The 22,706-nt window shown below is 35.9% G+C and overlaps 3 protein-coding genes across 3 annotated transcripts; 1 reads left to right on the top strand and 2 right to left on the bottom strand.

Annotated features, from left to right (window-relative positions):
- Positions 1-2,844: 2,844 nt before the first annotated feature.
- Positions 2,845-11,907, bottom strand: LOC124630055 (transcriptional protein SWT1-like). Its single transcript, XM_047163768.1, has 12 exons — positions 11,694-11,907; positions 11,392-11,545; positions 9,198-9,931; positions 8,567-8,699; positions 8,064-8,222; positions 7,555-7,658; positions 6,925-7,107; positions 6,386-6,572; positions 5,725-5,944; positions 5,159-5,299; positions 4,117-4,251; positions 2,845-3,788 (listed from the first exon to the last, which is right to left on the bottom strand). The coding sequence occupies exons 1-12, from the start codon at positions 11,820-11,822 to the stop codon at positions 3,704-3,706; spliced, it is 2,364 nt and encodes a 787-aa protein (XP_047019724.1). The 5' UTR covers positions 11,823-11,907; the 3' UTR covers positions 2,845-3,703.
- Positions 11,908-13,703: 1,796 nt separating this feature from the next.
- LOC124629759 (acylglycerol kinase, mitochondrial) lies at positions 13,704-15,899 on the top strand. The gene is made up of 3 exons (XM_047163291.1): positions 13,704-13,917; positions 14,106-14,404; positions 14,655-15,899. The coding sequence occupies exons 1-3, from the start codon at positions 13,808-13,810 to the stop codon at positions 15,497-15,499; spliced, it is 1,254 nt and encodes a 417-aa protein (XP_047019247.1). The 5' UTR covers positions 13,704-13,807; the 3' UTR covers positions 15,500-15,899.
- On the bottom strand, positions 15,853-22,699 carry LOC124629757 (tRNA (guanosine(18)-2'-O)-methyltransferase). The gene is made up of 7 exons (XM_047163289.1): positions 19,927-22,699; positions 19,787-19,849; positions 18,934-19,261; positions 17,693-18,364; positions 17,264-17,418; positions 16,614-16,787; positions 15,853-16,259 (listed from the first exon to the last, which is right to left on the bottom strand). The coding sequence occupies exons 1-7, from the start codon at positions 22,593-22,595 to the stop codon at positions 16,112-16,114; spliced, it is 4,209 nt and encodes a 1,402-aa protein (XP_047019245.1). The 5' UTR covers positions 22,596-22,699; the 3' UTR covers positions 15,853-16,111.
- Positions 22,700-22,706: the final 7 nt, after the last annotated feature.

Genomic DNA, 22,706 nt, shown 5'->3' with positions numbered 1-22,706 from the left:
GAAAACTCTGGTTATTTACCAAACCATGTTTCCTCAAAAATTATCAGTCAGTATTTTGCATGAAATAGTTCTTATTTGCGCTTATAAAATGGGACATTAAGCAAAAATATATGTTTTGCGCAAATATTGCGCAATTGTCCAAGTTAAAAAACCGACATATGCAAGTAACAATTAAAGAATTAACATACTGAATATTATAATTCACTACAAGGAATTAATGCTAGATATAACAATATATTTCATTGAAAATCAGCAAAAACTTAACATTAGTTCATCAGTAGTACTTGCGTTAAAATATTTTGCATAAACCCAGCATAACTTCTGTCTGTAAACAGACTAAAGTCTAAATAATGCAAATAATTAACATCTGTCAAAAATCAGGTACTGATAAATATAACAGCATGAATAAACAGTAAAATTGCTGTAATACAGTAATATTTGTCAGTAAACACAGTTTACTTCGGATGTTAAGAATGCCTGATATATCTACTACTCTTCACTACTTTTACTCTGGTCCTAAGCTACTCCAATGAAATTGCACTCTTTTTTACCCGACTGCCTAGAAGTGTTATGTTTTTTGACACCATAAAGTATACAATTTAAGTCATCTTCGTAGCATGCGCAAGATTTCATATGCCAGAAAATATTTCTTATTTTACATCATCAAGTTTAATTATTAATATTGCTAAGACAAAAAAAATACAGTCCATCCAGAAAAAATATGTAGTGGCACTTTACAAAAGGAAATTGAACATAGAAAGGGATTGATGATATTTAGATTACTTTTATTTCTTGTGATACTGTTTCTTTCATCACCTTTTTATATTTAATCTAGTCACCAATAAAACAAATTATGTTCCTTTTATTTTGAACAAATAATTCAGTGAGTTTCCTTCCAAAAGGGGTTAAAAGGACAATTAAGGGGGGTGCACGTGGAGGACCTCACAGTCCAGGAGTGCCCTACTTGGAAAGGGCACCGCCGGGTCCTCGTCGAGGCAGCGGCGACCTCTCACGCCCGGCATTGGCCTCAAGCCATGGTCTGATCGCCTCCTTCTATGAAGCGGTCATGATAAGAAGGAGGCGGAGGAGCGAGTGAGAATTCGCACTACCCGTCCCAGCCGCTGCGGTGGACGTGGTAGACACCACGGGCGCCGGGTGTCGAAAGATGACTCCCGGCCACCGTAGGCGTGGGTCTGTGGATGGCGAGTTTCGGGAGGTTCGTCATCCTTCCGTCTCCTAGGAGACAACAGGCCCACGTTGTTTCACGCGCTCCTCAAGGAGAGTCAACACATCTCAGTGCCAAAGCCTGTCGGGACTGCGGGTGCGTTCGAAAGAGTTACCGCGGCTCTGGTACATAAAGGGCTGAAGAAGGAACATGATGGGTTTTAGTCAGTAAGAGTCTGACACCTCACGCTGCACTTACAGCGGGACGGGTTATTTGATGATCTCCCATAAAAAAAAAGAAAAAAGGAAACGTTTGATAATTTCAAGTAGTTTTACAGATTATATTTACAATTGTAATTACACAGATACCCGTAACACTGAAAGTAATTATATTTTGTAAACATATCAAAGTAAATGTAAGAAAAAATGCTATGTGGCTTAAATATGGAGTGATAAGTGTATAAATTTATTAAAAACATTAACTAGCTGTTGTCTTTCAAAAATGAACATTATCCTGACTTGTAAGAAAGTTCCTACGAGACCTAATAATTATTAATTTTTTCAAGTTTACCCAATATTGAATAGATTCATTTGATTTGTTTGAATTTTGAACTTGTACACTTTAATTAATTTTCAGTTTGTTGTTTCAGTTCAAAAAAAGGAATAGGCTTAAATAATAACGTTATTTTCGACACAGAAAAAACATTGATCAGATATGTTAATTTTTATATCATTAACAATTTACATTTATTCGAAATCCATGTGTTATTCTGTCGTGAAGAATTCATTCTACTGAAATTAAATAGCACATACGTCCTTATGACAACAGAATGTATAATTTATTACGACAAACCATGTTAATTGTGCAGGAAGAAATGGAGGCAAAAAGAAAAAAAAAACTTTAGAAAAACAATAAAAAATATAACAATTAATCAGTCTTGGAAGACAGTAAAGTCCGTTTTTGTGTACGAAAAAATATTGCAACCAATTGTTTATGACTATTGACTATAGCTTTTAATTTTAAAGTTAAGTTACGTTTTGAATGCCAACTGCCGACCGCACATGCCGTGACTGCATTAAATGAAACCGTTTTGGATCGAAGGGGCAACAGCAAGTGCAGTCGACAGCTAGCATTCAAAAAGTACCTTTATTAGAAACACACATTCATATTATCACTTAAATAATGTTGGAAGATATTTCATAAAGTTTGGAGAACTTTCACTCATGTATTTTCATTGAAATATGAACTTCATTGCAAAGACTTTAAGATCTAAAAATACATGTTGGAAAAAAATGATTCAGCAAAAATGAATATTATTTCTTAAATACCAGTTACTGTTCTCCAAACGCACTGTATATACAATTTGTTAAAGTTGTTCTTTCGCGTTAGAAACACGTGGTTTAAATACATGAGGTCATGATTAGAAGCTCCGTTTGTGTTAGTATCCAAGTAATATTGAATACACTTATAGACTGGGTAAAAAAAATGTGATGCTAATTAATCCGTCTTTTAGGTTATCAAAAAATATTGAACACATATCATCTTAGACATAAAAATGAATTGCTGTTCGTTAGTCTGACTAAAACTCGAGAATGGCCGGACCGATTTGGTTTATTTTGGTTTTAAAATGTTTGTGGAGGTCCAGGGAAGGTTTGAACGATACGAAGTTCGCGGGATCAGCTAGTAAGAACTTAATTCAATCTAGTTGTATCTTCGTTATTATTTGTTTGTGAGAGAAAATAAAAAATATGTGTCCATTATTTTAGAGTTACCTAAAAAACGGACTCATTACTTTTTTATTCACCATGGCTATGTTATAACAATGACTTATGTTTCTTAACTCATAATGGAAGAAAAGGTATTAGATAATATTAAGGTTACCGGAAGAATTTCGCAAAGTTAATTGCCGTTCATGTCTATACTTTTTGTATATCTGTCTGCCAGTTTACTTTAAGCTCAACTCTGGCATAAACTTTATAAGAAAATTACTTTTTGAATTGTCCAATTCAAGAATGTAGAATTAAAGGCGCAATTATAAAACTGTAAATATGTTTTAAGCCTTATTTTGAACTGCATGGCTTTATCGTAGTTTTAAGAATAAATGGGCATAGACATATTTTACACCATAATACAAAAATCTTATCAATAAAGATTTTAAATCACATTAAGAGTCAAATCAAGGAAACATTTAGCAAAAGGAACTTCTTCATAAAATTCAAAGACATTTTTTATCTAATTGGTACACTTTTGTACAGTACGGACTAGACAGTACAGTCGTGGTCAAAAGAGTTTCTATCCATATATTTTTTTAAACATTTACGTTAGTATTATTTAAAGTTTTTTACGCGATATAAATACATTTTAGTCTTAAAAGATTGTGTGCATATATTGAAGTACAAAATCACGAATATTTACTAAATAATAATAATTCTAGGTACATATTGGGTTACACTTGATCTACTGTACACATTGGACTATTAACACGTCACCGTTGTGACCGCGGCTGTACATAGTAATAGTAAATAGTAAATAATATATTTATTGATTTTCGAGGGTGTTTTTACATATTTCAATTAACTCCATTAGTTGTGAGAATTTTGTGTACGCCTCCTGAAGCATATTTCTGGAAATAATTGTACTATCGTTAGCAAAAATTGAAAAATTACATTTATTTTTTGCCAGATATTTAACGGTTGTGTTCTGTCTTTTCTGTTAGGAACGCAGAAATTAGTTATTTACTCATACGCTGGCTAGGTAGGAGATTAAGTCATTGATATATGTAGTCTTTAGTAACGCCATTAAAAGGTTGGAAACAAAACTCATGTATTCTATAATAACAGATTTGCGGATAAAATATTTTAACTTTTCCTGAAGATTTTACACATAAACTCAACAATAAAAATCTCGAGTTTTACTTTTTTACACTCAATAAAATTCCCTTATGTACGTACCTGCATTTAGTACAGAAGACGGCTAATCTACTCTTGCTGATGTACTCGTTATCCATACAGATGAGCGACAAACTATCCTTGAAAGCTCTCTCTAGATCCTCGACAGACGACTCCGGGTTCTCTGAACTTAATACACTGTGAAAAAACATTATATTAGTAGGGATAACATGAGCCCGTAGGTTGGTCTTCGTGCAAGCAATTTCATTTAGATATTGTTTTATAATTTTGCGCAGTATTTAGCGCACAAAGAAGATTTGCGCAGATCAATAGCGCAAAATGTTGCGCAGCCATATATTTTGGTAACTTATTCAATTTTGAATTACATTTTGGATGCCCGCTGAATACTATTTTTCGCCACAAGCCGCATGACGCTTTATTTATGTCTAAACTGTCCTTCCAATAATAAACTTGCTACAGACTTTATTGTAGTGAAGGGTGGGAGTTTTGGGGGTTATCTTTTGTAAATGTTGACGTTCAAAAACTGTTGTTTAGTAGCAAAGTTTGAGTTTCGGCTTGCAGTCTAACCGGATTTAGCTGAGTACTACAGTCTGTTTTTTAATCTCGTAGACTAAATTGACACTTGCAAAATGTCAAACTTACAAATAATGTTGCTAGTTTTTTTGTGCAGTGTTGTACTTACGATACCGATTTGTTGAATCGTAACTTTTTATCTATAATAGACGAATTTAATATTCATTCAAAGTTTTATATTTACAATTCACGTACGTACACACGGCTGCACGACGTGCTACAAACTGCCAGGAATATCTGACCACGCAACGCCTTGCGTAATGATCAAGAATAAGCCCATTATTTCAGGATGACTTATTGTAAAAAAACTATACTTGACTAAGTTTCGGTCGTGCCACATCACTATTTAAGAATTTGCAATAAACTGACCACACTCGTAATGTCAGTTTAGTCTACGAGATTAAAAAACAGATAGTATATAGTGTTTTCAGGTTAGACTCGGAAAGCCGACCCATACAGCAGACAACAAACTTGGGAAAAGGCTCGGAGGATGATGATGAGAGTGCCTTACCCTTTGATGGCAGTAGTGAAGGCGGAGATCTGGCTGGTGAAGAGCGCGAGCTTGGTGCTGAGCGCGGGCAGCGGCTCGTCCGCCGCCGGCCACTTGTCCTCGATCGTGTGGGGAACACCCATGCGGGACGACAACTTCGCACTAAGAAGGAAAATTAAAACATTTTTTTACGAAAGCATTTAGATTTGCCGGCTTAGGGCCATTGTCAATATTCTATCTATCTAATGGTTGATTTACTTACTAGAGATAGAATTTTGACGTTAGCCGTTACATAACTTGAGGGGCAAGTTATGTCAAATTCATATCTCTAATAAATAAAAATGAAATAGATAGAATATTAAGAACGGCAGTTAGAGACTTCGAATGAGAATCAGTGTTTTGTGCGTTTTGGCAATAATATTCTGGTCTACGATTAAATCTGTACTGATGTTACCAAGCAGTTTCTTAATATCTCCTTAATCTAACATTTCATACAGTTGACACTTCTAGTACTTAGGTACAGATAATTTCTAAATTTAAAAAATTAAATCTTTGTTTTTAAGCACAAAATCAGCCATAAAACTCACCAATAACTAGACATAACAGTCCACACGTTTTCAAAGGCGTCTATAACCATTAACTCCCCATGCTTCTCGTCTTCCGCATCACACGCTCTATCGTTCAGCAACCGGTCTACAGTTATCTTAGCTAGCTCCATGTATTCCGGTATTATCTGGCACTTCTTCGCCACTTCTAAGCAGAGATCCTTGAAGTTCGATACTTCGGAGTCTAGGAGGGATTTTGAATCTGCAAATAAAAGGGTTTGAAGTAATTTGTGGGGAATATGATAACATTTAAATAGGTGATGTTAAGAAGACAAACATTTCGTGGTATATTGGTTTGTTAGTGTAATATATTTTTGGTAGGGGTCCATCAATATTACATTTGTGAAAATTATGTCTGTTAAAAAAAGGCATGTCTACAATTTTTTATTTAAATGCGATAGGTAGATTCCTAAAACCTCAATGAGAGAGAGCAAACGTAGATTAGAATTTTTGACATCATGCTTTTTGGAATATTGACCAACAGTCAACCAAGGGTTGTCCGGGTAACTGGGTTGAGGAAGTAAGATAGGCAGTCGCTCCTTGTAAAACATTGGTACTCAGCTGCATCTCGTTAGACTGGAAGCTGACCCCAACGTAGTCGGGAAGAGGCTAGGCAGATGATACTCCTATTTGGAATATTTACCTTTCTGATCAACAATAGTGAGAGCATTCTTCAGATCGATAATAAGGTGTTCTATCCTCGGGAAGACCTCATTGAACACGGCGATCCAATGTTTGAGCAAACATTGGAGGACGTCGGCCAACGTCCAAGGCGGTGCCTTGAACAGCACGTGCTGCCATAGGTTGTTGTATTTCGCGCGCATTTCATTCTGGAAAAAGGTTTTATTATTTATACATTATGCAATGGAGCTGGTGGCTAAGTAATAGCGGTACAGGTCGGTCAATCTTAAGGTTAAGCAGCGCTTGGTGCGGTCGATACAAGGGCGACTACCTTATCATGATGAGTTTTGAAGGTACATTAAATTGGGGGGTCCCAGCTGTTATTTGAACGTCTTTGGCAGTCGTTACGGTAGTCAGAAAGTCTGACACCCAGTTTTGCCACTTGGTATCGAATAACCTAGGCAGAGGCATTGTCCAAGGCATTAGAATCTGTCTCCTGAGTCCTGATAAGCTGAAACCCTCTTTATTTTTGGTTGGGTAAGTTATATTGAAGGTACAAACCTCTAAAATATTCGCCAACAGCTGGTAGATTGTCGCCTGGTAATGCTTCAAGTTGTCGAAGGCGTCAGGGTCTGTCTCCTGAGGAGTAGTCTCCAGGAGTTCCTTCAGCTCTGACAGGCTGAGACTCTTGATGTTGTTAATGATCGCTTTACTGCATAGCATCTTGTCGTTTGATAGGAGGATCTAAGGAAGATAATGAGGAGGATAAGTTTGAAATATGTTTGCATAGGAAAATTATAGCTGTACATGAGACATGAGCAAGGTTATAAGAAAGAGGAGGAATTCCGATATAAGCTGCAACTGCATTAAATATATACTATTAATGGCTGATTTTTCAATCATCAGTTAACTTCTATCTAAGGAATAAATATGGCGGTTTGACATATTTTCCATACAAAAGCTGTCAAAACGTCAAACATATTCCTCAGATAACAGTTATCTGGCGATTAAAAAATCAGCCCTTAGTAGATGGTTTATGTGAGATTTGTACAAAATTGGTCAAGCAGTTCTTCATTTATAACATTTTTTGTCACAAAATAGTGAACATTATAAGTGGCGAAGCACGTACTAGACCACTAGTATTGCATATTCTGATGGCCCTATTTGAAGACTTTTACATTAGTAACTTACCACATCCTTGCCCCTCTCAGCCTGTTGCAGCGCACAGTTGAGGATCTCATCGTCCGGAGACTCGCACGGGTATATGTGAGAGTTAGCGTCACGAAGCGGTTGTCCTGGACAAGATATATTATTAGACATGTGAAAAAGAGAAGGTGTCCTGTATAGTTCAGCAAAAATGTTGCAAAATAATCTTTGACGTATGTCGGGGGCGGCATGGTAGAAGATTTTTTCACCATAATTTTTAAGCTGACCAACATCAAAAAGGTACCCCTAGTAATATATTATGTACTTGTAAGATCAAAGACCATCTCTACGGCATAAGCAAGCGTAACACTGATTGTCGTCATTGTAAAATATTTAGTTTCAGGAATGTTTTTTTTCTATACCTGCATTACAAAACTACTTTTGTAAGAAGGTAGAATGTTTAAAGCCTACCATTTGTTCTTTTTATATGAAGTAATTCCGCCAAGAACCAGGAGAATACGAAGTTTTTTTAATGATATGTATAAGAATCTCACCTCGTATCCTACTATTCTCAGGTATGGACTTGTATAGATAGTCCATAGCGGACTTGGCTCTCTTCCATATCGCGCCGTTGCAATTGTTATTATCCTTCAGCCGGTCCAGCTCATTCACTACCCGCCAGGGTACTAGGAGTGTTGGCTGTTCTACGTATCCTGAAAAAAAAATACATTAAGAGGCTTCATCTTTAGAAGAATATTGTATTAAAATACTAATTATGCCTGGTACACATAAACTGATAAGTTTATAATTATTACTAGCTAATCCTGCGAACTCCGTATCGGTGAAATCTTCTCTGGACATCTACAAACATTTTAAAACCAAAAAAAGCCAAATCCAGCCATTCTCATTTAGAATTATTTGGTACAACAACAACAGTGACAGTTTCAGATGGAACCCAAGAAGAAAGAGATAGTCACCAACTCAGGTAGATCAACCAGTCTGGCTAGTTATGAAATAATGTAATTCTATAAAAATACTATTCACAAACAATAATTACCTTTAATATTAGAATTGAGAACAATCTTGATCATGTCCAATTCATGTATAAAAATATTTGTATCAACAACTAAAACAACGTTGGTATTTATGTTATCTTTTGTACAATTCACTAGAGGTGCTGTTTGCTTTATCTGAAACAGACATGTTTGTACACAATATAATATTTATTAGACTTTCAAGTAATCTTCCTAGGATAACTTCCTTCCAGAATTATAAGTAGGTATGTACATGTGTATGTAGGATCAATTTAAATGAAATTCGATACACAGATAGTATAAAAACTGAGAAAGGAAATAAGGCCTTTTTTATATGGGTGATGTATGTAGTCAGTAGACTAATATTTAATAGGGTAAACTACAGAGGAATACAGGTAAATATCATGGAAAAAACATACAGGAAACTACTATGACTCCTGATAAAATCAACAGTTCAACAAAAAAGTTTTTAATATTCTATTCACATACTCTACAGATGTATGTTTAGTCTCTGGTCATAGGTCAGGCCATTGGAAACAGTCTTTCTTTGTATCTTTTGCACAGACCTTATCAATAACTCATTTGCATATGAAAATGTTAATGTGTTTGCTTATCTAATATCTAGAAAATTAAAGAAGAAAAAAGATTACTAACCTCCTTACAATCCACTTCCATGGCTTCGGACACACACTTTGTTTCTCTGCTTACAATATTACTTAATACTAAAGATTCACTCTCAGTGTCCATCAAATCAGTTCCCAAACTCTTCCGTAACGCTTCCATCCGGTCACTAGCGGACGTAAATGTCTTAATATTCCCATCCTTACCCGCTACTTTAGTGAGCTTAGATTTAATAGCAGATACTAGCTTACTAGCTTCAGAGAACTGAGGCGGCGTGGCAGGATGCTTCATGTACGGATATTCAGAAGTCTGATTGCATATACCATGCTCAATATCAGCAAATGTGTCTTTTGGCTTTGTTTTATCACAGTATTCTTCAGGCAACTGGGCCTTCATGGAGGAGATTATTTTGTTAGCCGCAAAGAACTGAGACGGTGATGGCATGGACTGTAAACTGTCACTACTCGGCGATTGAGTAGTGTTACACTTATTTTCGGTAACCGTTGGACTTTTCGTTTCAGTTCTAGATGTTTTTGTCTCAGTAGCGGCAGGTTTGGGGCTAATTTTCTGCTTAGGTTTAACAGGGGATTTGTCATTACTATTACTGCTCTCCTCTTGAGCCTCGGCCGATAACCGGGATCTGAGCTGTGAAAGTCTTTGATTTGCTGCGTTTTTAACCGGCGTCTGCTTTTCGGGAGTTTCTTTTGTAGGCGTAGGTTTCTGAGGTGATTCATTTTTAGATTTCTGTTTAGTTGGTGTGCCAGCTTCTGCATGGATAATTTTGTTAGTTATCTATGATTACCATAAAATGTCTTGGCTGTATTTCATGGAAGTGTATGTAATGAAATGAAAAGTGTATATATGTATATGTAATTTTGAGGAAGAAAATTATATTTTTTAACTAAACATTTCAACTTTGAATCTACAAATATATCCTTGGCATCAGACCTATAATCTGTATAATATTTTGTATGCATTAGCCCCTAAATAATCTGTTGTCTGCTGCATTAGAATTTATTTGCAATTTAACTTTACAATACACCACATGAATTAATAAAGTCATCCTCCGAGCCTTTTTCCCAATCATGTTGGGGTCGGCTTCCAGTCTAACCGGATTCGGCTGAGTACCAGTGCTTTACAAGAAGCGACTGCCTATCTGACCTCCTCAACCCAGTTACCCGGGCAACCCGATACCCCTTGGTTAGACTGGTGTCAGACTTACTGGCTTCTGACTACCCGTAACGACTGCCAAGGATGTTCAATGACAGCCGGGACCTACAGTTTAACGTGCCATCCGAAACACAGCCAATGGTGTCTAAGATATACTTACAAAGTACATACAGACTTAGAAAAGTTGCATTGGTACTTGCCTGACCTGGGATCGAACCCGCGCCCTCATACTTGAGAGATTGGTCCTTTACCCACTAGGCCACCACGACTTTTGATGAATTAATAAAGTAAATGTTGTATAATAACAACATTATCTCAACTTTGGAACAAAAAATACATTGTAAGTATTAGCTGCTTATAATTTAACTCTAACCCACAAACAAAACTGCAATTTCCAGTATGCAGCTATAGTTCGGCCATTCAGAGAATGCGTTCCTGACACGTCGCGATTGAACTGACGACGTAACTTTGCAATGGCGTTGCAGTTACGATAAAAATATTTTTGCTGGTTGTTTACCGTTTTAACAATTGAGGAGCATTAAAACAACATTATTATATCAATAATCAATGAATGTTATAATTCAGTCAGTTCAATCGCGACGTGTCAGGAACGCATTCTCTGAATGGCCGAACTATAATATATGTATATGATACTTGTTTTATTCATCAAATTACTGTTAATTCTCAACATTACAACTATAAGAATGGTATTAAATAAAATGGCATATTAAATACAGAGTTTTGGCCTCTTCGAAACTGTATTCACATAATAATTTTGATTTTGAATAAATATATATCACTTTTTATTGCATATATTGGAATAACCACCTTATTTTATATTCATTCATATGAGAACCATAGATTTCTGGTAAATGTTTAAGTTATTTACTTTAAATAACAGTGTTGATACATTTTTAACATTAACAATGAATCTGTGATAAAGAGAACATAAATACGACTTTTCTAACTTTACAATATTCTGGAATTACGATGATGTTGATAATAACAAGTTTAATGTTTCGTAATCTACAACAAATATGTAAATAACATGACATACCCTTTTTCTGCTTCTTCTTTGCTGAGTCCCGTTCCTCATTGCTCTGATCGCTTTTTCTCTTCAAATTATTCTTCTGAGCCTCTTCCTTTTTGCTCTTTTCTCTATTTACTTTCTCTTTCCTGTTTTTGTGTTTCCTATCAGACTTTTCTGTAGCCTTGAAATTTAAAGACGAAAAAGACATCATTACGATCGATTTTACATCCAAATGATAAAAGAAGACATTCTTCATCTACCCTAAATAGATTTTAAAACCCGTTTTGCGTTAATAATGACTGTATACAACAAAAAAATATGATATTCACCTGTGGTTGGGTCCATGACGACTTTCCTGTTCTCTTATTGAAATAATACTTTCTACCAGGATTCGATTTAGATGTGCAAAGCACCCAGCCGTCGTTTAATTTGACGACTGTCTTTTTATCAGAACTCATGACGAATTACTGAAGAAAATTAAAATAAATATCATTAACACATCACAAAACGAAAATATAGATATTTATTTGACAAATTAATTTGAGTTTTGTCTATGATAGGACTTGAAAACCAAACCTGTAGAGGAATTTATCCAATATACTCGGTATTGCATGCATATAAGGTTTAATTTCATTTGGATTTTATGCTGAGTATCTTTTTTAACTGCTTTGCGCCAGAGACAACGGATTTTTAACTTTTAAATACGGCTTTGTTGAACGCCGTTCTTGTTCATCATATGGTTTCTATAAAACAAGACAACAGATTGTATCTCTCATCATATACAAGTTGGTCTACGTAATATTGGCGGCCCTACGGATGGTAGGTCTCAGCGACTGCTGTCATTTTAGCAGATCACCCAGCTGTGCAGTGCAGAAGATGCTATAGTACAAAATAGAGATGGCGATCTGAGATCGATTAATCGAAGAATCGATTTTTTAGACCAAAAAAATCGATTTTTAAATCGATCTTGTGTACTGAATCGATCCATTGAATCGATATTTCACCCTCTAAGCAGCTAAGCAGAAGAAAATGATGAAAAAGGAATATGGAATTTCCACAACTTACTAATGAAGAAGCAGCTCTCCACTTGTAATACACTTGCACACGAAAATCAGGGTTTATTAGACGAAGAATTTAAACACTATTTATCGCAAGCAGTTGTGCACCTAAAATATGATCCTATACTTTACTGGCAAGAACAAAAGAATTCAATTTATCATCACGTTCACTCAATAGCCATGAAGTATATGTGTATTGTGGGGTCATCTGTTCCTTGCGAGCGTCTATTTTCGATTGCCGGCAACATCGCAACTGATGAGCGTAATCGTTTGGATCCTAGTAGATTAGACAGATTGTTATTCTTAAAAAGCTTGGATATTAAGCACTGGGAAATATAAAAAAATATATAACTTTTTAATGTACCTACCTACCTAACTGAAATAAATATCTTTTTTATTACCTGTTACTTTGATTTAGTAGTAAAACTCTTTAATAGTAAATGGGTTTGTGTTTGTATTAAAAACATAGACTCAATATGCGAATCGAAAAAGATCGATTTTTGCAAAATCGATTCTTTTTGACCTCGATTTTTTGTGGATCGATTTATTAGACCTTGATTCGAATCGATTTAAAAATCGATCTTTTTTGGAAAGAATCGCCAACCCTAGTACAAAAAGCATTGCGGACACAAACGCAATCCCTATTCCCTCACTTTGAAGCGAAAATATGACAAGATCACTCGACGAACGGAGAGAGATCATGCATGCTTGGGTAGGATAGACTTTTATATAGGGAGTATAGTTAGCGGCACGGATATTGAGCTCTCGGCGGAAGAGTGGGGATCGCTTTGCGCACTGTACACAAGGCAATAAACAGGTGAAGGTCAGGGCTCAATATCCGTGCCGATAACTATATCAATGACCAACTTTCGAGACCTTGGGTTGCTTCTTGACCCACTACTATGCGACATTGTGACTACTAGACTAATGAGGCAGTTCTCTCTACGTTTGCTATTAATAACATGGTACGAGCGGTTTTACGGGGCAGCATTCTTAAAGCCCACTGTGCTGGGTATGAAAATTACTGAGATTGCATTATTTCATTGTTAAAGCATGAACAATATTTTAGTCTTTCTAGGGCGAGGTGTAGACGAATTTAATCAGGCTTCAAAAAAAAATCGTTGCATACGTTTTCTATAAATGCCAATGCGCTTTGCCCCCGTTGCATTAGTACGGAAACTTAAATTAAACGGAAATTAAAATTTTCAGTACCTACATTTCTATTTGACTTTCCGAACGTTGTTTTTTGAAACTTCAAGAAGCTCAAGAAGCTAAGCTCAAAATCGTCAAAATGTCAGTCAGATAAAGTCAGATTAGAAATCAGCTGCAACAGCTGATTATAACCTCAATTATTTTTATTAAATTTCGTAAAATTTACTAAAATTATGGAGAGACTTACAAATTTAAAAATAGTCATTAGAACAAATTGGAAAAAGTCCGTTGTGGGAGCCATTGCCTTCTGTTATGGCGCTATGAAAGCAAAAGAGAAATACGAGTAAGCGAAGTTTTTTTTAATGTAAATTATATTTGTTTCTCAGTAAACTATTAAATTCCAGATGGCTTAAACAAACCAATATTGATCAATGTTGACCCCAACATTATTTGCCAGTTATAATTTCTGATGAACATGTAAGTTAATGTATTTACCTAAACAGTATGATCAGAACCTCTTCTATCCCACAGTATCAACTTACTAATGCGCGCAGCATGCAGGGAGGCCTCAAAATATGGCGACGGCCCTATACCGATGGAACAGAACCCAACCCATGTAACTGTCATATTGAATCCTGTTGCAAACAAAAGGAACGCTAAGCAAGACTTTGAGAAGTACTGCGAACCACTCCTGCATTTAGCTGGGTTGCAAGTGGATGTTATACAGACGTCCAGTGAAGGGAACGCTAAGGAGCTGGTAGAGACTCTGCGAGGAACACAGGCGATTGTTGTGGCTGGAGGAGATGGCACAGTTTCCGAAACTGTTACAGGTATTCTATATATACTGTGGTACATATCAAGTAGATAAACTTTGACCACTAAAAATAATTAGTTAAAACTGCCATTCCATAACAAATCATATTAAATCCAGGTAAATATATTATGCAATTCCTGTTTGGATTATTTGATAAAATGACTGAATCTATTTTTAACTGAATGTTTTTTAAATCTGAAGAAGGCCACAAAACTAAATTATTCTTATACACACCCTTATTTATTATAATGCTTATAATTTTACAGGCCTACTACGAAGGAATGATGAAGCAAATCGTTTTCCACTTGGCATATTACCTCTGGGACGTACAAATACCATAGGGAACCTCCTATTTGAACCAGGAGTTGGCGTGCTTAGAGTTAAGCAACTAATTGAAGCCTCTATGGCTATCATAAAAGGTAGTACAGTGTGGAAGGATGCCATGAAAATAGAACCCATTGAGGAAGAAGACGAAGAGTCACTAAAGAAGCCGATATACGCATTGTGTGCAGTAGAATGGGGAGCTTTCAGAGATGTCTCAGCAAAGAAACACAAATACTGGCTGTACGGATCACTGAGAGAATATGCATCGTACATCTTTAATGGTTACAGACAATCTCTTAACTGGCACTGTAAAGGTACAATCAAGTACAGTCCACCCTGCGATGGATGCAGCAATTGTGTGCAGAAGCGGCCGCAAATAAAGAGAAAATGGGCCTTCTTTATGCCCACCACGTCTTACGCACAAACCAATGATCCTTCAAATATAGTGAACAGCCAGTGTGACTCTGCCAAAGAGATTTGCTTCCAAACCAGTGATTTCAGGATTGTGACACCTAATTTACAGAATACTCAGAGCACGCCTGCTTTGAGCATAGGTATTGGGAAATATAATTATAAATACACTGAATTTGTGTCTGAAGGTTGGGCTAGAGTGCGCGACAATAGAATCAAAGATGCGATTTTGGCCAGGAGTGTGGTGTTATACCCCAAGGAGCACTTCGGAGCAACAGTCATTGATATTGATAGGGAAGAGTATGAAGCCAAGCCAATCAAAGTTACCCTATTGCCGAAAGTTGTGAAATTGTTCTGTAAACACTATGATAAATGAAATACACGCTATTTGATATAGTGGCTACCTCATATGCTTTTATGTTGTAAATTGGTTAGAGACGAGATGAGAATATAGGCAGGGCTGCTGGATTATGTACATTTTATATTATTTTTTATGTATCATAATTTTACCACAACTACAGGTTAAAATTTCAAAATTATAGTGTTAGTGTTGCTTCTGAATGTTTAGCTATAAAGCAGGCCAATTATTTCAGATAATATGACACAATGTCTTTCGTAATCAGACGATTATTTGCATAAGCTTTTAGTATCAAACACCAGATCTAATAGATTGCATTTTATCTCGTAAATATATTGAAATAAATTATGATAAGTACAAAAACGAATATGTTAAATTATGAATTGACTTTAATAAAAAGTAACTATGATAAAAATTATATTTAAATCTATTTTTAATAATTAACAACATTAGCACCTTGTGTAGTGGAGGCCAGAAAATTAATTAACAGATAAAATACAAATATTAAATTAAGCTGCCTGCCTAGCTCTTAATTGGAAGATAAATTAAAATTGTGCATCTCGAGAAAAATAAAATTAATTCATTAGTTTTATTTCTGGCTTCAACTTTAACAAAGAACATTTGACAGCTCTAGAGCACATTTTGGCGGGCATATTCCCAAACAAAGATGGCTGCCGTGACGTGAACATTCAGTGAGCGCACGTAGCCTTGCTGAGGGATTTCCACGCAGTGGTCCATCAAGGGTAGTAAGTCGCAAGGAACGCCTTCTTTCTCGTGCCTGAAATTAAAGAAAAGGATATAATCATGGTTCACATTGTCATTTTAATACTCACAGTTGCAAAAGATTGTTCCAAAATTAATAATTAGATTTTTGGAAAAAATGTGGTGCTTTACACTTGAGTCGTCGTAGGTAATTCCTGTGCACACAGTTATGTGGCAAAGCAAGAGATAAACAAATGTTTACTCCCTGCCATTACTTGCCACGGCGGCTAACGTGTTACGACTTGGTAAAAATATGCGGTAATACCTAATACGAGAGGGTCGAAAAAGCGAGGAAATGGAGGATCAAACAAAGAAAAATCCTCTATTGGAATTTCTAAACATCCTAGAATCCTTTGCATATCAATCTTACCCAAGCAACAACAGGGTCTTCTTGGGAAACTTGAAGGCTTGCAGCTTGGAGCTGGTGGAGGTCTGTTCTGCAGCCACCACGGCATAGCCTTCCTCTTTCTTCTTCATCAGGTACTCCTTGAGGGGCCGGCCGGGACGGACTTCCTCTACGTTTATCCAACGTTCTGCTGACACGCTAAATTGAAAAAAGAATTACGTTTAGGAATATCGCCAAAATTCGGACACAACTTGGGAGAGGTCTATGTATGGCAAGAGTCAAGGACTTTTTATTTTTTATATTCTATTAATCTAACTCAAGGACAAATGTCTTCGTTAACCGCCTCTTGTATACCTTCCCAATATGCTGCTTATATCGTCACGAGCTGAAAGTGACCATTATTTTAGAGACGAACATGTGTAAATGCAAGGAGGCGCATCATTTAAGCTTAGACGTAAAGTAAGTAAAAGTTAGCTCCGACTGCAACTGCTGATCGCAGATGTCGTGGCTGCACGAAACCGGCCGATGCATTACTGGTTTGCATGAAACCGTTTTGGATCTAAGCGGCAGCAGCACAAGCGGTCGCTCTCAGATATCAACCGACTACATGTAGTCGGCAGCTAGCATTCAAGACGCACTAAGTATTGCCTTTGAAGAACTTATGGCGTTCGTACCTGAGCCCCTGGAACTGCTTGTCCTGCAAGTGCCTCAAGCTGTCCACGACGTAGGTCTGTACCCCGAACACCTCGCTAGTTCGAGCCATGCCACCCAAGTTCGGTAGCTTATCGATCAGGGAAGCTACCACGATCAAATTACTTGGGTTTTCATTCTGGAACAGTTTAGAAATAATTTTACGAAAAGGTTTTTTAGTCTCCAATGTAAAAAATTCTATTCTGTTGTAAAGAAAAAAATATATATTGGGACAATACGCGGAAAAAAGGGTCAAGTACCTACCCTCGTGATTCATATTCCAGGAGGGAACACACACAGCTAAGTCGCATTTAGTAAAAAAAAATAGGTGACTAATTTAAAACTCAACCCGAAAATAGAGTATTGGTAAAAGCCAATTTATAAATTAAAATCTATTTTCTTTCACGGCTTACCTTCTTCCCAACATCATATACATTGACATCACTCATATTTCGCCAAGGAATATATTTCTTCTGAATAGTCCCCAAGCACTCTGAATCATCAGCATTCTTGATATCAACACCCCTCTTTATTTCCAACTCAGTAAACTGATCATCTTCCCTTCTACAGCCTTTCCATTCATTCACAAAACCGTCAGTAGAATTTCTGCATATATTCTCATTTATATCCTTCATGATCCTTTTAATAAAGTTTATATCAACTTTCTCGTTGCTATCAATATCGCAGTATTTCGGCAAAACATAATAAACGAAATAAGGTGTCAGATTAGCAACTGCGTCGAAATGCTTGGTGAAGTAATCGCTCTGTAGCTTCAGGAAATTCTTGTCGCTGCTACTTTCAGCGAACGTTTTCTCAATAACGCCAATCGTGTAGCGGAATCTTGATAACTTATTCGCCATTTTATAAAGAATTGTGGCCAAATATTGTGCATTGAGTCTCACATTGAACAATTGGCCCATTGTATGAGAAAGTAAGAAGTCTAATACAAAGTCATATTCATGGTCAGCGTAGGACCTGTTGCATATTTTATGTTTCAAAAGCCAGTATAGGATAAAGAACTGTGACGTCAATGGTATATTTTTGGATTTTAAAATGTCTACCATCCCTTTATTTAGTTCCATATGCTGCAAAAAAATAAATTATGAACACATGCCCTGTGCATAGCGTGATACTTATGCGTGCGTGATATTTGTGTGTTCACTTTGTTATTGGACCCAAGACCAAAGTAGATACACGACCATAAAGAAGTCAAGTTCAGTTCAAAGAGTAATGTATATATATCGTCCGAGCCTTTTTCCCAAACTATGTTGGGGTCGGCTTCCAGTCTAACCGGATTCAGCTGAGTACCAGTGCTTTACAAGAAGCGACTGCCTATCTGACCTCCTCAACCCAGTTACCCGGGCAACCCGATACCCCTTGGTTAGACTGGTGTCAGACTTACTGGCTTCTGACTACCCGTAACGACTGCCAAGGATGTTTTATGACAGCCGGGACCTACAGTTTAACGTGCCATCCGAAACACAGTCATTGGTGTCTAAGATATACTTAGAAAGTACATACAAACTTAGAAAAGTTGCATTGGTACTTGCCTGACCTGGAATCGAACCCGCGCCCTCATACTCGAGAGGTTGGTTCTTTGCCCACTAGGCCACCACGACTTACTCAAAGAGTAATGTAATATTACAAAGCTTACCTGAATATAAAAACAGAGTGAGATGAACCACTCTAAACAGATCCTAACACTTGGCTGATGAGGCAACTTCACCAGCATATCCAAACCCCAAGACATTCCATTTTTCAAATCACCATTCTTTATCACCAGTATCAAGATGTGTTGTAAAGAGGTTTGCAATATTCTATGGAGGTGCGAGTTCCCGTGGTAACGTTGTTTGTTTTTTAATGTATTGTCTATGCGAATGGTGATGAAATTGGTGATCATTCGAAGTGTTTCGGAGTCTTCGATGCTGCATAGTGTAGATATGGCTAGGTACTGGATTTCATAGTTAAAGTGGATGTCGATACTGAAACGAAGTTAAATAAAGGTTACATTACTTTCTGACAATGTTAATTTTGAAAATCTATGGTTCACTGGCTGATAGATCTATGGTACAGTCGGCAAATTCTCAAAGTTAAACACTAAATAAAACAAGTATAATGTTTTATTTACTAAGATCACTCATCCTACTTATATTATAAATGTGAAAGTTTGTGAGAATGTATGGATGTATGTTTGTTATTCAATCACGCAAAAACGGCTGAACCGATTTCATTGAAATTTGGTATGTAGATAGGTGATACCCTGGATTAACACATAGGCTACTTTTTATCAACACACCACGCGGGCGAAGCCGCTGGCGGGAGCTAGTATTTAATAACTGTCTCCACTAAAGAACAAAATGGGTAATAGTGGACATCAGAGAATTAAAATAGTTGCTAAATACTGATTTTTAGATTAAATAGTGTTCAAGTTTTTTGTAATTTTAATTGAGTTCATGGACTTTTGTTGCTAACTGTACCTGATTTACAAAAAAAAAAGTTTTTCTTACCTATCTCTATTTATTCCATATTTTGGATTCTGCAAGACATCCAAAGTCACATTGTCCGCAATCCTGAAATAATGAGAATAAGAAATTAATAAAATTCTCCCACAAAAAAATAGGTACTAAGATTTTTTTCCAGAACCAACCTTTGATCTTTCCTTGGCACTGGACAGTAAAGCAAAATCTCACATAGGACATAAACTAGATGTCCATACTCCTTAAAATCCTTTTTATTCAGCTCCCTGATCAAATAAAACAGAGGATTCGTTTTAACGGGCCCATACTCTATGATCTTGTTGCAGTACGAAATTACTACATTATTATACATTGACGACTTTAGCAGTACATCGTGAGTTATTAATTTAACAAATTCCTCGATGCATGGTGAATACTGATTATTTGATTTTAGTTCTTCAATTTCATTCCAAACTCGATTTATGAATTGTGTCATGTTGAAATTACTTTTGTCATTAATTAGGGGGTGTGTTATTTCATTGACTATCTTTAGAATCCATTTTAGACATCCATATCCCCCACATTCTAATACATTTTCAATGTAATTTATAATATCTGCTAGACATGAATCTACACCATTCTCGTTCTCTCTCTGAATGAAGTGGTAGATTAATTCGGTAGACTTTTCATAAAATACGTTTTTCGATCTACCCACACTCTCATTTTGGGCATCTTTAAATTTTACAGAGGAGAATATTTCTAAAAACGTTTTAAGACTCAACATTTCTTGTTCATAAAAGTTCTTCATAATGAGATTTTTGAGCGTCATTTTCAAGGTAAAAATACTGAGGACTGCTTTATCTAAATCTGTACCTTCCTTCAGGAATAATACAGATGTCTTGTATAAGTTCAGTAATATCTCTTTCAGATCTTTGCCCTCAAACTCATAATCATATTTTTCACAAAGTTTCACAGCATCTTCTATAGACAAATCGTCACTTGAAAATAGACTTAAAAGATACTGCAATAAAGTCTTACTTTGATTAGCAATCAGCACATGTATGCTATGTAGAAAAGAGTCATTATCTCTTGTTTTGTTCAACAAATCCAACAAAAATACAACATCAGTGATATAATCGTTTTTATCAGAATACTGCCTGTTGACACCTTCTTGTATTTTAGTAAGTTTTTCATTAATGATATTCATAGCAATATTTATATCTTCTTCATGACTTTGTAAATAAAGAATGATTAAATCTATATTATTATAATCTTCTGACAAAGTTTTTAGATAGTTTATTTTATCATCAGCTAGGGAAATTTGCTTTACTATTGTAGTAAATGGATTATTTTGCAAGTCGGTTTCTAATGAAATGCTCCTATAAATTGTAGCTAAATCTTTCCAATTAAGGTTTGAACCACAATTCTTGACAAAATTTACTACATTGATATGTATTGCTTTCCTTAACACAATATTATTGCAAGGAACTTTTAGTATATCAATAACAATTTTAGCTAATTCATTAATTGATGATAAATCTATTTTTAAATTAGCTACAACATCAGTTATATGATACAATGGCACAGGGGACCATTTAATTAAAGATATTGTTTGAAATATTTCCATGAAACACTGTCTATCTTCAAGCAATTTTGCAATTTCCGTTTTAAGAACTTCAAAAGTAGAATTTTGATCATAAATATTTATATCATTTATTGCTTCTAGTAAGATCTGAGCTTCCAGTTGGTTTCTCATCTTAGTTTTGAGTTTATACTGAATACATTTTAACTGGACTTGAGTGTTCTCATGTTTTAGGCCAATGTTGAAGGCAGCATTGATCCAGCAGTCTCCAATATCAATTGCTTCAAATAGTCTTAGAGATGGCATCACTATATTACTCTGTTTTTCTTCTAAACTGTCTATGAGTACAAAGAAATTATCCCACATGTTTTTCAAAACATGACTGTTATTATGTTTCCATTGGAATATGATTGAACTATTCGACTTCACATTTATGTCTTTTTTGGTAGCCATAATACAATCAATAGCCTTTTTAGTGAGATAAACAGATATTTTTCTTATGGCAGTGTTGTCAGACATTATACCAAATAAAAGTAAGTCCCAAAAGTTATATTGGAATATGATGTCTGATACAAACTTACTATACCCTGCATCTGGTGTGGGTAAATAATAATCTGAAAGGCAGCTGAGAACTTTCAGGGAATTTTCTTTTTGGTTGGCTTTCACAGACTGGATATGAATCCATATTTTATCTAGGATGTTGTAACCAATCACTGCATCTACTATTTTTGGGACAGTGTTTGTTATAAAATACATTTTAAGTGTCTCGTCTGGTGTGTCAAGTATCTTCTCTAGCGGTGTTTCAAAAAATAATAGTGACAGCTTTTCTCCTAACTTTGTGGCAGCATTGAGAATGCTATCAGCGGCTTTTAACATTAATAGTGTGTTCATATTAGAATCTTTGTCCAATAGGCTTGATGATTCTGACTGGAATTCAATATTAGACAGTATTTGTTGCAGCAAATGTTCTGCTTTACTTACTACGCTGCTAGGGTTGAGGCAAAGCACAATATTGATGCACTTACACACGTAATCCACATTATTACTCGTCAATTCCTTCAGTAATTTAACGACGAACTCAAATTCTTCGTCGTTTTCACATTCAGTACCTTCTTTAATGTTTATAAGCAGTTTATATTTCAATAAAAGTATCGCACTCTTAAGTTGTTTATTTGAATGTTTACTTCCTGTCATGAGGTTTTTTAATGTCACATCTACGATTTCCTCGTCTAAATCGAGAAGATCGAGATAAGACAGCAACTCTTCTTGAGTATCCATTGTGGTTTTTAATCTGAAAACTACAAACAAAATTAAAGTTCAGGTTATTAAGTTATTTTTACAAGTGGCATGACATGCTCGTGGAGTAGCATGGCTTTGGCATGATATGAT

Source organism: Helicoverpa zea, chromosome 4, assembly GCF_022581195.2.
Source record: "Helicoverpa zea isolate HzStark_Cry1AcR chromosome 4, ilHelZeax1.1, whole genome shotgun sequence".
Taxonomy (NCBI): Eukaryota; Metazoa; Arthropoda; class Insecta; order Lepidoptera; family Noctuidae; genus Helicoverpa; species Helicoverpa zea.
Note: the sequence above shows the minus strand (reverse complement) of the source record. Positions and strands in the feature narration are given on the sequence as shown.